The following is a 14,760-nucleotide window of genomic DNA, read 5'->3' as shown; positions in this document are numbered from 1 at the left end:
TAGAATCAGGGGCATAGAAAGGGAGTGGACTGACTATTCTCGGGGGGGAAAGGGGTATGGGGGGTGTGGGAAGAGACTGGACAAAAATTGTACACCTATGGATAGAACAGTGGGTGGCGGGGGTAAGGGCAGAGGGTGGGGTGGGAACCGGGTGGAGGGGAGCTATGGGGGGAAAAAAGAGGAACAACTGTAATAATCTGAACAATAAAGATTTAATTAAAAAAAAAACAGAGAGTAAAACAAATGGCGAATATGAAGTTTAAAATAAAAGACTTGAAAAACACACACACAAAAAAAAAAAAATAAAGAGAAAGAACCACAAAAACAGGAGGATAGGTGCTATATACTGAATACAAAGGCAAAGAATCTCTCAGAAAGGGAAAATCTGCTGATGGTTGAAATGAAGCTAATCACTGTTCCCCATCATCAAGTATGAGGTCGGAGATGAAAGCTCCCTCAGAAAAAACAGACAGGTGGATTTTTCACAACCCTGTAAAACCTTTAGGGAGCAGAATACCCGAGATAAATTTCTTTACCTTTAGAATGCAGTAAAAAGAGGTACCTCTCACTCCCCAAATTCAGTAACCATGGCAGGGCCATGAGTGATTTTTATTAAGAAAGTGCATTAATGTAACTTACCTTTAGCATAAGAGATTCTGGGGCTTCAAGAGGTGCACAGGCATCAGGAGAGCCCACCAGTTCTGCTCCATGAGTGATGATCTTCTGACCGACAGCCAGTCTACCTTTCTGTACGAGAGCTGAGAGGGGAGGGTCCAGCTTGGCCTTCACAGCATACCATCCATCTGTCAGTTCCACAATAGCTGTTTTGCTGGTATCCACACCACTAGTTTTACTGTTAGAAGTTTCAGTTAGACTTGTGGTTGGTGAAAGTATTTCAGAAACACAGAGAACAAGTGTTTTTGCAGCTGTGTCATCCCTTTCCATTATCTTTTTTATAGCAGATCTTCGACTTCTATCAATTTCCATATCATATCTAAAAAGAAAATGCATTATTTTAGGAATTGTGAGTACAATTTTGATGTAAAAACAGTCAACGAATAATCTATATATATAAAAGCCTAAGCAACTGAACGACCAGTTGACTGGTCGCTATGATGTGCACTGACCACCAGGGGGCAGACGCTCAACGCAGGAGCTGCCCCCAGGTGGTCAGTGCGCTCCCACAGGGGGAGCACCGTTCAGCTGACCGATGGGCTCTAGACGCTGGGCTCACGACTGCTGAGCGCAGCTGCAGCAGTGCTACTGAGTGGCGGCGGCAGGCGCAGTGGGGCTGGGATGAGCGGGAGCCACCTGCAGCTTAGTGCACTACTATATCCCCTGAGGGCTCCTGGATTGCAAGAGGGCACAGGTCAGGCTGAGAGACCCCACCGGTCCGTGCACCAGGCCTCTAGTTGAAAATAAAAATTTAATACCTTTATTGAAAAAATACTGAGACAGAAGAGAATTTAAAATTTGGTAGCTAGCAATATATTAAGTTTTATGCCATTAAAATATGAATTAAATATTAAAACCCCCCAATGCAAAGATGCTTTATTAATTAGCAATCCCCGAAAAGTGGATCAAATTGATAATTCATATTCTGAGAAGTTATGGAGAGGGTGGAGGAAGAGGGAAGCAAGAGGTGTATAAATGTGTGATTTCTCTTAAGTGGGGCCTGGGGGATGACAAGAGAACTAATTACTCCATACAACTGACCAGCAGTATGGGATGGCAACTGTCACTGCCAGCTGGCTTGTGTTCCACTACCACATGAGTGGGGAATGTCCAGCCCACAGGCCATATAAGGCCCTTGAAATCATTTGGTCTGGCCCTGCCAAGGCATTAGGGGTGAGTTAATTCAATGTCTGACCAAACTATAGCAGGCTAATTTTTAAGTTGATAATTTTGTATGGCCTGCAAATGATGTTATATCCAAATGGCCCTTGGCAGAAAAATGGTTCCCCACCCCTGCAATACGACATGAAATCACAGACTGCACAGAAGTCTGAACTGTATCCAAGATATGATTACATAATGTAATGCTTTAAACTTGCCTGTATTTTAGTTGAAGAAGCACCCTTTCTGGGCTTAGGCATCTATTAGCAAATTCCTTAGGAAATGCAAATTCCATAGCTGCCAGTTTCCATATAATCCATCTATAGTGATTATAGACCCAACCTCTAGATATAAGCTTTGGATCCACACCTGGGGTGTCACACAGAGCCCTGAACAAAGAAAGGTAGAATAAAATAGCAAAAAAAAAAACAAAACTCCACATAAGATAATATTAAATTCAATAACCATGACTATTCTTGGCAAAAGTCTATACTTTATAAGATCATTTAATAAATTTTTATGAGTTAATATATAATCAATAGCAATATAATTTTAGAAAATGATTTGATATGTATCAATACCTATAATAATAAAAGAGTAACATGCTAATTAGACCGGATAACCTTCTGGTCAACTGGGGGAAGGAAGGCCTACTATTTTTTTTAAAAAAATATTTTATTGATTTTTTACAGAGAGGAAGGGAGAGAGATAGAGAGTTAGAAACATCAATGAGAGAGAGAAGCATCGATCAGCTGCCTCCTGCACACCCCCTACTGGGGATGTGCCCGCAACCAAGGTACATGCCCTTGACCGGAATCGAACCTGGGACCTTTCAGTCTGCAGGCCGATGCTCTATCCACCAAGCCAAACCAACTAGGGCAGGAAGGCCTACTCTTGAATGAATTTTGTGCATCCGGCCTCTAGTATACTAATAAAAAGTCACTAAACGTATTAGTCAATACAATTATTTCAACTGGAAAATGAAATCCTTAACTTAAAATAATTATATTTGAGATTATTTTTCTTATTAAAGAGACTGTTTTTAGAAATCACATTAAGAACTTCCTTCTCTAGTCCTGGTGCTTCTCTCTCTGCTAAGAACTATATGATTTCACTCATATGTTAGACATAAAGCTGAAACTTGTAAACACAAACAGCAGTGTGGTGATTGCAAGACGGAAGTGAATGCGGGGAAAAGGGGATCCTCACATATGGCGACAGGAGAAGATTTGACTCTGGGGTGGTGGCCACATGATGCAATATACAGATCTTGTAACATAGAAACCCACACCTGAAGCCTATGCGTTTATGTTGACCAATGTCACAGCAATCAATTTAATAAATTAAAATAAAACACATAACAAAATATATTCCAATTACCTAACAAAATACATAACAAAAATTTAAGAAAAATGTTTTATCACTTTCCCAAAAGCATAAATTTTGGAAAGATTTATAGAGATATTAAAGAACAAGGGGCCCTGGCCAGTGTGGCTCAACTGGTTGGAGCGTCATCCTGTGTACCAAAGGCTGTGAGTTTGATTCCTAGTCAGGGCACATACCTTGGTTGCGGGTTCAATCCTTGGTCTGGACACGTACAAAAGGCAACCAATTAATGTTCTCTCTCACATCGATGGTTCTCTCTCTCTTTCCCCCCCCCCCCCCGTCACCTCTCTCTAAAATCAATAAACATGTCCTCGACTGAGGATTAAAATTTTTTTAAAATAATAAGGACACTATAGAAAGGTTTTTCATATCTTTCCATTGGCTTAAGGTAATACATCTCTGATAGCAAAAACTTTAAATTATGTTTATATAAACATTAGAATCATAATAAGTTATATAGTTTCTAAATTGTGTTAGGGCAATAATGTTTATTAATTTTTGGCATTACTGATATTTAAGTACTTATGTTTAATTTTTAGTAATTCTATTTCATATTTATTGAAATACACAGTGAAAGAGAATATGACACAAGTGTACATGTGTGGGGGTCTATGATAAGGCCAATTCAAATTTAACTTTTGTTATCAGTCTTTATTTTGTAAATGTATATAAGGAAAATGTCACAATTTAAGAAAACCAATTCATTAAATGCTAAGACAAACCATAATTCACTTTTTAAAAGATTTCACCAAAATGTCAATTGAACCACAATGCATTTAAAATGATCTGAGTAAATCTAGCTGGTTTGGCTCAGTGGATAGAGTATCAGCCTGCAGACCAAAGGGTCCTGGGTTCGATTCCGGTCAAGGGCATGTACTTCGGTTGCACACTCTTCCCCAGCCTAGGCCCTGGTCAGGGTATGTGCAGGAGGCAACCAATCAATGTGCTTCTCTCACATTTGATATTTCCCTCTGTCTTTCCCTCTCTCTTCCACTCTCTCTAAAAATCAATGGAAAAATGTCCTCAGGTGAGGATTAAAAAAATAAGTAAATAAGATAAAATGATTTGATGTATAAAAATTTTATTCCTAGCCAACTTTTTAAGTTCAAGAGAGATAAGGAAAGAGAAAAAAGAAGAGCTTGTGAGGAAAAATGATTACAGAATATATAAAAGTTAACACCTCTTTTTGCACAGAATACCTATAAAATTCTTCTTTTCCAGCCTTCCCATCATTGGAGGGTATAAGCCATCCACCGTCAGCCAGCTGTGTGCCTTTTCCAGCCCATGAGGCTTCCTTACCAAAATAATCCTGAGTGTGAAACTGAAAAGACTCTGCATTTTTACTGTTAATTGTTAGGCAATGTTTAGAGACGCCATACATATACAGCTGCACAAAAGAAATAATAGAAAAATTTGATAATGACAAACAAAATCAAACAAAAAAGCATGTTTCACAGAATAGAAACAATTGTAACAAACTGAAACTGAATTTACTCAAAATTTTCATTTAAATATGAAAACATTCACTATAAAAAAGGTTTAACTTATTTACTAGAAGTTAAAATGCTGATGTACTAGAAATGACCCCTACCTCCCCCCCAATTCGAGTCTGTTGCACCTTTTTCATTCCCCTGTGTATATGCCTCTTGCTATATCTGCCATTGGAGTCATTGTGGGGGTAAAAAAAGTAACAATGTTTTACAAAATCTCTTAAGTTCAAAAATTTAGAAGGAAGAGAACAGTAAAAAGTGTATTTCAGGGAGTCTGACCTCAGGAGGTCAGATTTCTACACAGGCCTGGCCTATTTCAAGGTGCTCACTTTCACCACAGAGGCCTGATCCCAGAGTATCGTTTCCTTCATTCAGACTTCACTCTGGAGTCAGACTCCTTGCTTTGGAATTGTGGCTCTTCTACTTGCTTAGTTAAGTGACTTTGGGGGCAGTTACTTAACCTTCTCTGTGCTCCAGTTCTTTCATTCGTAAAATGATGAACAAAATAACGGTGCCTTTCTTTTAGGTGCTTGTGAAGGTTAAATGAGATATAACCAGCAGGCACAGAGCTTAAAAGAGTGCCTAACACATAGAAAATGCTCAATAAATGTTACCTATTAATATTACCAATATCATTTTCACTTTTCCAGTGCCTAAAATGCTAACTAGACAGTAATCTATAATAATACAAGCATAATATGCTAATTAGACCGGACATCCTTCTGAACGACCTTCCAGACAAAGCCAGGGCTGCAAGGGAAGCCCGGGTCCTGGGTGCCTGTTGGCGGCTGGAGGGAAGCCAGTGCCGGCAGCGGGGGGAAGAAAGGCCTCTTGCATAAATTTTGTGCATTGGGCCTCTAGTAGCTTAATAAGAATCCTCTTTTAAAACTGTGAATAACTCTTAGTGAGTTCAGGACTATGAGTTATTCACAATTTAAATTCAATGAGACTACTTTCCTCTAACACCTAGCCAAGAGCACTTATAGTAATAAAATACGTTTTGAAAGGGGAAGAGGAATACTAATTCTGAAGTCTAGATCACTTTGTAGGATTAAGGCAATAGAGGAGGAGAAGGTTGCCCCTGTAGGTGGATAGGAACATGATGATTTCAATTGGTTCTTCCTTTAAAAAGGACAATTTGGAGATACCAGTTAATAAAATAAAATTACAAGTTGCTATAAAAGCTATTAGCATTGTCAACAAAAGCATACCTGTTTATGGGAACATGCAGAGGGAACTTGGCCTTCTACTGCTACTTTCAGAGAGATTCTAGGCACAGTGGATGTTTTTGCAAGATACAGACTTCCTGGCTGTGGAAAAATTTGTTGGCCATGTTTCTTTTTAATACGCATATCCTGTACATCTCTGGCATTCTGAAGATTTGCAATGCAATCTATTAAGAAATAATTAGCAAAAAATATTTGAGTATAAAATTTAAAAAGCACAACCCTTTCTTTATAAAATTATACATTATCAATTAGCTCTAATTATAAATCTTCAGGCATGAAAAAAAGTTTCAACTTCTAAAGAATAGAAATCTTTCTCCCCTCCCCTCCCCTCCCCTCCCCTTCCCTTCCCTTTCTTTCTTTCAGATTTAGAAGAAAATAAGTAGCCTGGGAAAAAATATATTCCAGTAATAGCAATCCTAGGTGTGTGTCTAATTACTTTTTTTAAAACAAGAAAGTCCACAAGTAGTTACTTTTGAAAGACAATATTAGAGTAATTTAAACCTAATCTCTGGACTTGGAAAAATCTAAGGCATTAAAGAAAGTCTTGAAATTATCATTACAAAGGGGGGAAATCCTCAAAGCATTATTTAATCTAAGAAATATCTAACTGAAAGGCAAAATTATGTCAACACAAATTTTTACAAAATACCTAAAGGTTCTTCTTCACACTTTGTGGAGATTATAGTTGCTACTTGATTGGAGTTATCTTTGTTGGGCTGATGAATTTCACTGTTATTAATATTATTTTTACTACGACCAGAGCCATGTTCACCTATGTTTTCTTTTTTTTGTTTGTTTTCTTCCAAATCAGTATTGCTGCCAAGACACTGATTATCTCTGTGAAAATGTGATTTAGTTTTAAAAGGTGGGACAAAAACTTTCACTGGTTTGCCTGTAGTAATTGAGTATCTCCTTTTTTTATTTTGTGTGGCAGGAACTTTATAAAATGGCTGTCCTGAAATTGATAAACTGCTTGAAGATTTTTCCAAAGTTGGCTGTTCATAAAAATGAGATTTGGACAGAAATTCTTGACCAGGTTCAGTAAAATTTGGAGTCTGTATTTTTTGCCTTTCCTTAGTTGTGCTACAATGGGAAGAAAACATTTGCTTGATTAGTTACCAGTAAACACACACACACACATAAAAATTATGGAATATGCATTTTGGGGGGAGACCCTTATTGCTACATGGTGATACTATTCTGCTGTTTTACATTTCATCATGGTTACCACCCAAAACAATACCACTGTCAAGTCCATTACAACTTCTCATACAAGGAGGCCAGTCTTTGACTTTACCAGGTACTTCCCATAATAGGAACAGTCTGTCAAACACAGATTCTTGTGACTCTCTCCTCCAGGTTATCTCCTTACTCACCTCTTTAACCAGAGAAAGAGCTATCCGTCTTCTTGTGGCTAACACCTTCACCTGTACTCCTAACCCCAACTAATAACTCTGTCTTTCAGGAGTCCCATTTTTTTAGTTATTATTTCACCTACTTCATTTCTTTTTCTATCACCTGTTGATATCTTTTTTTTTAGGGTTCCTTTCATTTAGCCAGAAAACCCTGACCAGTCTCGCCAAGACATTTTTTCCTCAGCCTTGTCTCCCCTTCAAGTTCATACTGTTACTTACCCCTTGCGGCCAACCTTTCTAAATAGGTAATCCTCGATTTCTATTCATTGAATTCTCATTTCTTCCACTACTCTATAAAAACTGTTCTCAATAAAGTTATTCATAACCCCCCAAATGCCAAAAAAATATTGCTTCATGTGTACACTCATTCTACTAGACTTTTGGCAGCTGTGACAGTTGACTTTTCCCCTCTTAAAATTCTTATCATTAATATCTACCCCATTGTCCCTTTATTTGTTTCTCTCTTTTTTTGCTGTTTTTTTCTTCTTTCCGACTCTTCTTTCCTGTCTCCAAAGTTGGATTTCTTTCCTAGACCCTTCCTGGGCAAGGTGATTATATCTATTGCTTAAATTACCATCTACCTAACAAAAAAAAATATTAACCTGTCACTTATGCCCAACTTTCCCCTAGATGTTATTCCCACACTTTGAACTGCATAGGACTAAATTTATCATCTTCCCTAGCATATACATTCTTCCTAATATTTGATATCTTGTTGAAAACCCCATACTTCCTTTTACCAAACCCTAAACCCCTGGAACTAATTTAGCTATCCATTCATCTATCCACAAATATGTAATGAGGTCCTACTATGTGCCAGGCACTGTCTGGCTGGAGGACAGAGTGACGAACAAAACAAAATTATAGAGTTTACATTCTAGTGGAGGGAAAGAGACAATATGTCACATGGTAGTAATGCTATGGAGATAAAACTTCTGGTAATTAGCATCTGAAAAAAAGTCTATGCTCACACTTATTTGATACTTTGGTCAGTGATAAAATTCTGGAGTGGAAATCATTTCCTCTTGGAATTTTAAAGGCATTGCTCTATATTATACATCATATAATCCATAATCTTCTAGCTTCCATTATTAATGATGAGAGGACTTATACCATATGACTCTTGAAGCTTTGTTTGAAACCTAATTTTTTTTGCCCTCTGGAAAATTTAAGGTTCCTCTTTGCCCCTAGTGTTCTAAAATTTCACAACAATGCCCCATCATTGTGGTTCCTTTTTATTCATGTGCTCACTCTGAGGACTCTTTATTTATCTCCCACTCCCCCCAGATACAACAAATAGAAGGAAAGACAACATTGCTTATCATTGTTAGTCTGCTGAATGTTATCTTCATTGTACTGAGGACCCTTTTAATAAGCGGTTCTCAACCTGTGGGTCGCGACCCCTTTGGGGGTCGAACGACCCTTTCACAGGGGTCGCCTAAGACCATCGGAAAACACATATATAATTACATACTGTTTTTGTGATTAATCACTATGCTTTAATTATGTTCAATTTGTAACAATGAAAATACATCCTGCATATCAGATATTTACATTACGATTCATAACGGTAGCAAAATTACCGCTATGAAGTAGCAACAAAAATAATTTTATGGTTGGGGGTCACCACAACATGAGGAACTGTATTAAAGGGTCGCGGCATTAGGAAGGTTGAGAACCACTGTTTTAAATCAAGGAAACTCGTTCTTCAGTACTGATAAACTTTTTCTTTGAAATTACTCTCATAATTTTTCCTATTCCTTCTTTTTCAAACTCCAAATTTTCAGACTTTTCTGATTATCTTTTCATTCCCCTTTTCTTTTTTTTTAATGTTTTTTTTTTTTTTTTTGCCTCCTGCACATCTCCCATTGGGGATGTGCCCGCAACCCAGGTACATGCCCTTGACCGGAATCGAACCTGGGACCCTTCAGTCCACAGGCCGACGCTCTATCCACTGAGCCAAACCGGTTTCGGCTCATTCCCCTTTTCATCTCTTTCTCTTTTTGTTCTACATTCTGGGAGTGTTCATAACTTTGATCTTCTATTACTTCTACTGAGTTAACTTATTTGTGCTATCATATTTTTAATTTCTAAGAGCTCTTTTGTACACATTTTAAGGATGTTATATGTTCTCTTTCCTAATAATACTAGTATTTTTAAAGTTTTCTTCTCCTTGCACAATCTATATTCTCTAAGTTCCTTCCTTTCTCTTTCTTTTTTTTTCTTTTTTTTTTTTTAGCTCTATGTCCCTGATTCATTATAATCACCAGTTCATTCTGTACATCAGATTATTTATTCACTTGATTCTTAGATTCACTTGTTGATAGATGCATGTTTGTTGTTCACAATTTGTATCTTTACCTTTTTCTTCTTCCTCCTCTTAAAGGATACCTTTCAGCATTTCGTATAATACTGGTTTAGTGGTGATGAACTCCTTTAGCTTTTCCTTATCTGTGAAGCTCTTTATCTGACCTTCAATTCTGAATGATAGCTTTGCTGGATAAAGTAATCTTGGTTGTAGGTTCTTGGTATTCATCACTTTGAATATTTCTTGCCATTCCCTTCTGGCCTGCCAAGTTTCTGTTGAGAAATCAGCTGACAGTCGTATGGGTATTCCCTTGTAGGTAATTGAGTCTCTTTCTCTTGCTGCTTTTAAGATTCTCTCTTTGTCTTTTGCTCTTGGCATTTTAATTATGATGTGTCTTGGTGTGGTCCTCTTTGGATTCCTTTTGTTTGGGGTTCTCTGCGCTTCTTGGACCTGTAAGTCCATTTCTTTCACCAGGTGGGGGAAGTTTTCTGCCATTATTTCTTCAAATAGGTTTTCAATATCTTGCTGTCTCTCATCTTCTGGCACCCCTATTATTCTGATGTTGGTACGCTTGAAGCTGTCCCAGAGGCTCCTTACACTATCTTCGTATTTTCGGATTCTTTTTTCATTTTGCTTTTCCGGTTGGGTGTTTTTTGCTTCTTCGCATTTCAAATCTTTGACTTGATTCTTGCGCTCCTCTGGTCTGCTATTGGGTGTCTGTATAATATTCTTTATTTCAGTCCGTGTATGCTTAATTTCTAGTTGGTTCTTTATCATAGCATCGAGGGTCTCATTAGTTTTCGTGACTCTCTCCTCAAGTTTATTGACAGCTTCTAGCACATTTTTGCAAGCCCTCAAAATTGCGATTTTTAGCTCTATATCCTCCATTTCTGTCATGTTTTTTTGTCTCCGCATTTTTTATGCTTTCTTGGTGCACCCCCTAGTGGTCTTTGTGCGCAGTCTTGTTCTAGTTGAGCCTTGATTGTTGTAGTTAATACTAGAGGGATTTGACCACCAGGCCGACTGGCTGTGTGAATCAGCTGTGTCTGCCGCGGAAAACTTCTGTCCTCTGGGGAGGTGCTAATCTAGCCTTTGCCTGAGGCGATCCGGCAAATGGCTCTGCGCAGGGCTTGGGCGGGGCGGGCTCAACAGGGCGGGCGGAGGGAGCCGTTATGGTGCCCTCAGTCCTGTTCCCAGAGGCTCTGCTTCTCAGAACCCCCGGAACCGCTGCAAACCTCGGAGGGAAAGCTGCCTTCCAACTGATGCCAGACACTCCCGCTTCTCCCGTTTGGGTCCGAGTCCCCAGCGATTCGCCCGTATCTGGAGCTCAGAGTCTGAGACTCCCCCCTGACCGAAAACGACAACCGCGCTCTCAGCCACCAGCCCGCTTTGCGCGCGCACCTCCGCACCTGAGTATTTTCCACACTGCGCCTCCTCTGAGCCTCGGTGTGCTGTTATTTTTCCTTCTAGTTGAAGAGTCTCTCCTCAGCCAGCCTTCCTGTGGTTCTGGGTGATGTCCATTCCTTTTAGTAGTTGTATTTTTGAAGTGGTTGTTTGCGGCAGCAGTCTCTGGTGTTTGCCTATGCCGCCATCTTGGTCTCTCCGAGCATAGTCTTTATTCGGCAGCAGTCTCTGGTGTTTGCCTATGCCGCCATCTTGGTCTCTCCGAGCATAAGAGTCTTTATTCGAGCTAGCTCGGCTCCCCCACCTTGTCGACGCAGCGACAGGAAGCAGAGACCTCTTTCTTTTATTTTCTTTTGCTTTGTTTATTTTTGTACTTTGGACACTATCTTTCATAGAGGCTTTCTTCCAATGACAGGTGTTCCTTGAGTAGCTATTCTTATTTCAGAGTGAGGCACTGAAAAGTCAACAGGAAGGTGTGTGCTATGGGATTGCCCATTGTTGACTTCACTGTCTGGTGATCTGGCTATGCTGTTTCACATGAGTACCCACAACTGTCAGTATTTTGGGTTTTTCTACTGAACTGGTCATATTTCCCAGAAAAAAATTGTTTCTTCTTATTATTATCCTTGTGGATTTATCATTAAAAAAATATCTAACTGGAGGCCTGGCTGCCAGCAATGGAACCCAAGTATGGGAAGGAGGCTCTCTCTCTTATCATTGATGTTTCTCTCTCTGTCTTCTCATCTCCCTTCCTCTCTAAAATCAATAAAAATATATTTTAAAAAAATCTTAGTAATTTTTGAAGGGTTTTAAGAAGAGAGATAAAATATTTTCCATATATTCCATCTTTTTTATAATGAATTTTCTCACCACTCAATATATAGGGTTTTACTTAATCTCTGTGTTCAGTACCCTCCTCCACCTCATCCCCAATTCAGAATCCCTTCAATTCCTCTTTTCCTGAGAATAACCTTATGGAAGAGGGATAACTGCCTATCTGCAATGGAGGAAGGGATATAGATGCTTCTTTTTTTTTTCTTTTAAAATATATTTTATTGATTTTTTACAGAGAGGAAGGGAGAGGGATAGAGAGTTAGAAACATCAATGAGAGAGAAACATCTATCAGCTGCCTCCTGAACACTCCCCACTGGGGATGTGCCCGCAACCAAGGTACATGCCCTTGACTGGAATCGAACCTGGGACCCTTGAGTCCGCAGGCTGATGCTCTATCCACTGAGCCAAGCCGGTTAGGGCGATATAGATGCTTCTTAAAACAGATTTCCAATGAATTTTCCTATTTTCTGCTTCACCTTCAAAAGTACACATTGCTGCCAACCTAAGTTCCTCTCATGTTCCTTTTTTTTTTATATAACATATTTTTAAATATATTTCATTGATTTTTTACAGAGAGGAAGGAAGAGGAATAGAGAGTTAGAAACATCGATGAGAGAGAAACACCGATCAGCTGCCTCCTACTGGGGATATGCCTGCAACCAAGGTACATGCCCTTGACTGGAATCGAACCTGGGACCTTTCAGTCCACAGGCCGATGCTCTATCCACTGAGCCAAACTGGTCAGGGCCTCTCATGTTCTTTAGGGGAAATTGAATTGAGTAAGTAGCTAGTTTCTCTGCTGACTCTAATGTCAGTTTCTGGCATTCTATGCTTTCTAAGTCTTTTATGCTTTTTGGCTTCCAAAATTTTATTGTTTCTTCTTATTATTATCCTTGTGGATTTATACATTAAAAACATATCTTAGCCCAGCTGCTGTGGTTCAGTGGTTGAGCATTGGCCTATGAACCAGGATGTCAGGCTTCCATTCCTGGTCAGGGCACGTGCCAGGGTTGCGTCTCAATCTCCAGTAGGGGGCATGCAGGAGGCAGCCAATCAATGATTCTCTCTCATCATTGATGTTTCTCTCTCTCCCTCTCCCTTTTTCTCTGAAATCAATAAAGATATATATATATATTTTAAATCTTAGTAATTTTAGAAGGGTTTTGAGAGATAAAATATTTTCCATATATTCCATCTTTTTTATAATTAATGTTGAGTAATTTCCTTAACTCCATTCAACCTTAGTACCTCATCCATAAAATGGAAATAAAATCTGTTTGACTACTTTATAAAGTTATGACTAAAAAATGAGCTCGTATATGGATAGCACTATAAAGTATGACCCAAGTACACAATGATTTAACCCTGATGCAGGCTTCAAGAGGGAAGGATTAACTCCTATATGCATGTTAGTGCCATTAATTTTAGAAATATTTATGAAAAAAAAATACCCATACTCTCCCTACACTGTATTAGTAGAACTTAAAAAAATTTAAACATGTCTTACCATAAGGGTCCACAGGTAATTGGCTCTAAAGAAATATGATGCATAAACAATCTTCTATCTTTTATTGTGCCTAGAAAAATATTATTTTACATTATGTTTCAATGAAAATGCATTTTACATTAGTTATTAATGAAAGTCTCATAGGATATTTTATTTACTATGTTTATTTAAAACACACTTTTAAATATTTACACATAAATTTTGATATAATTATAGACTTTAACATTTTCAATGCGTATAATGCATGCTCAGTAAATAACTACCAAAAGAAATGTTTGATTCACACTGATGACTGTTTTCTAAATAACTCACAGTACAAACATATAAAATAAATCAGTATAAATTGAGTCAGCCAATGTTAATTGTAACTCAAAGGTGTTAGTCAATGAAAATATCTAATTTAAGATTTAGTCGGCAGAAAAATGGCGGAGGTTTAGGCGGACGTGTCAGTGCCTTGTCCCAGAGCAGATAAGGGCGAGCAGCTGAAACGGGTAACATACAGCCCGAATAAGCAGAGGAGATTCAGCTGAGAGACAGTCTGCAGCCAGGAAAGACAGAGGACTCCTAGAAAAAGGGGACGGTTAGAGATTGAGGCTGAAACCTCTCCTGGAGCGCCGGATCAGCCGCGGAGACTGCGCCATCTTGAGTGGCTGTTACCGGCATCCAGAGATCGGCTACTAACCCAGAAGCAACGGCTCTCAAGCAGCGCGACTACGTGAACTCAGACGAGCCCTGCTTCTCCCCACGGAAAGGTTAGACTTCCCCCAAAGGTGCGGTTTGTAATTCAGGTGGGAAAGTGGAACGTGCACGGGGGGTGGGGGTGGGGGGGGGAATCTGCGCCCCACAAAGTCTGCTGCCGTTGGGGCCAGCGTGACCCACGAGTGTGAAAGGGCTCCCCCAGGGCTGCTGGCAGAAGGGAACGCTATAAATAAGCCCATAGTTGGACTGGATGCAAAGGGGCAGCCTCAGATTTTGCCAGTCTGCCGGCTACTTGGTGCCAGGGACCAGAGCACACGCAGAGACTCCACGCAGATCTGGAAGGTAGAGCCCTGCAAGTTCGCACAGCTTCCCAGGCTCTTGTTTTTACACTTCCTCTTAAATCTGTGCGTTTGATTGTTGAACCCAGTGCATGGAATTACCCAGTTGGGGTCAATCGCAGAGCCTGTAGGGGAAGGTTGTTTTGGGGGAGCCTGGGAAACAGAGCTGGGAGTGACGACTGGGGAACCAGCTCTGGTCGGAGGACTTTCCCAAGCCAGTTTCAGGTACAATAGAGAACTCCTGGTCAGAGAGGACTTATAGCCTCGAAGGTCAATCCAGACACACTGCCACCCAGAGGCAGAGCCACGAACT

The 14,760-nt window shown here is 39.5% G+C and overlaps 1 protein-coding gene across 2 annotated transcripts in view; it reads right to left on the bottom strand.

Annotated features, from left to right (window-relative positions):
- BRCA2 (breast cancer 2, early onset) overlaps nt 1-14,760 on the bottom strand; it is an 86,163-nt gene that overhangs the window by 34,567 nt on the left and 36,836 nt on the right. For both annotated transcript variants that reach the window (XM_005880014.2, XM_014528128.1), the window contains 6 exons: nt 13,411-13,480; nt 6,591-7,024; nt 5,924-6,105; nt 4,422-4,609; nt 2,055-2,225; nt 640-994 (listed from right to left, as the gene is read on the bottom strand). In XM_005880014.2, the coding sequence (XP_005880076.1) occupies nt 640-994; nt 2,055-2,225; nt 4,422-4,609; nt 5,924-6,105; nt 6,591-7,024; nt 13,411-13,480 (1,400 nt within the window). The remainder of the gene's footprint in view (nt 1-639; nt 995-2,054; nt 2,226-4,421; nt 4,610-5,923; nt 6,106-6,590; nt 7,025-13,410; nt 13,481-14,760) is intronic.

This window comes from Myotis brandtii, unplaced genomic scaffold (genome assembly GCF_000412655.1).
Source record: "Myotis brandtii unplaced genomic scaffold, ASM41265v1 scaffold62, whole genome shotgun sequence".
In the NCBI taxonomy this organism is placed as follows: domain Eukaryota; kingdom Metazoa; phylum Chordata; class Mammalia; order Chiroptera; family Vespertilionidae; genus Myotis; species Myotis brandtii.
This window is presented reverse-complemented; position numbering and strand designations above follow the sequence as displayed.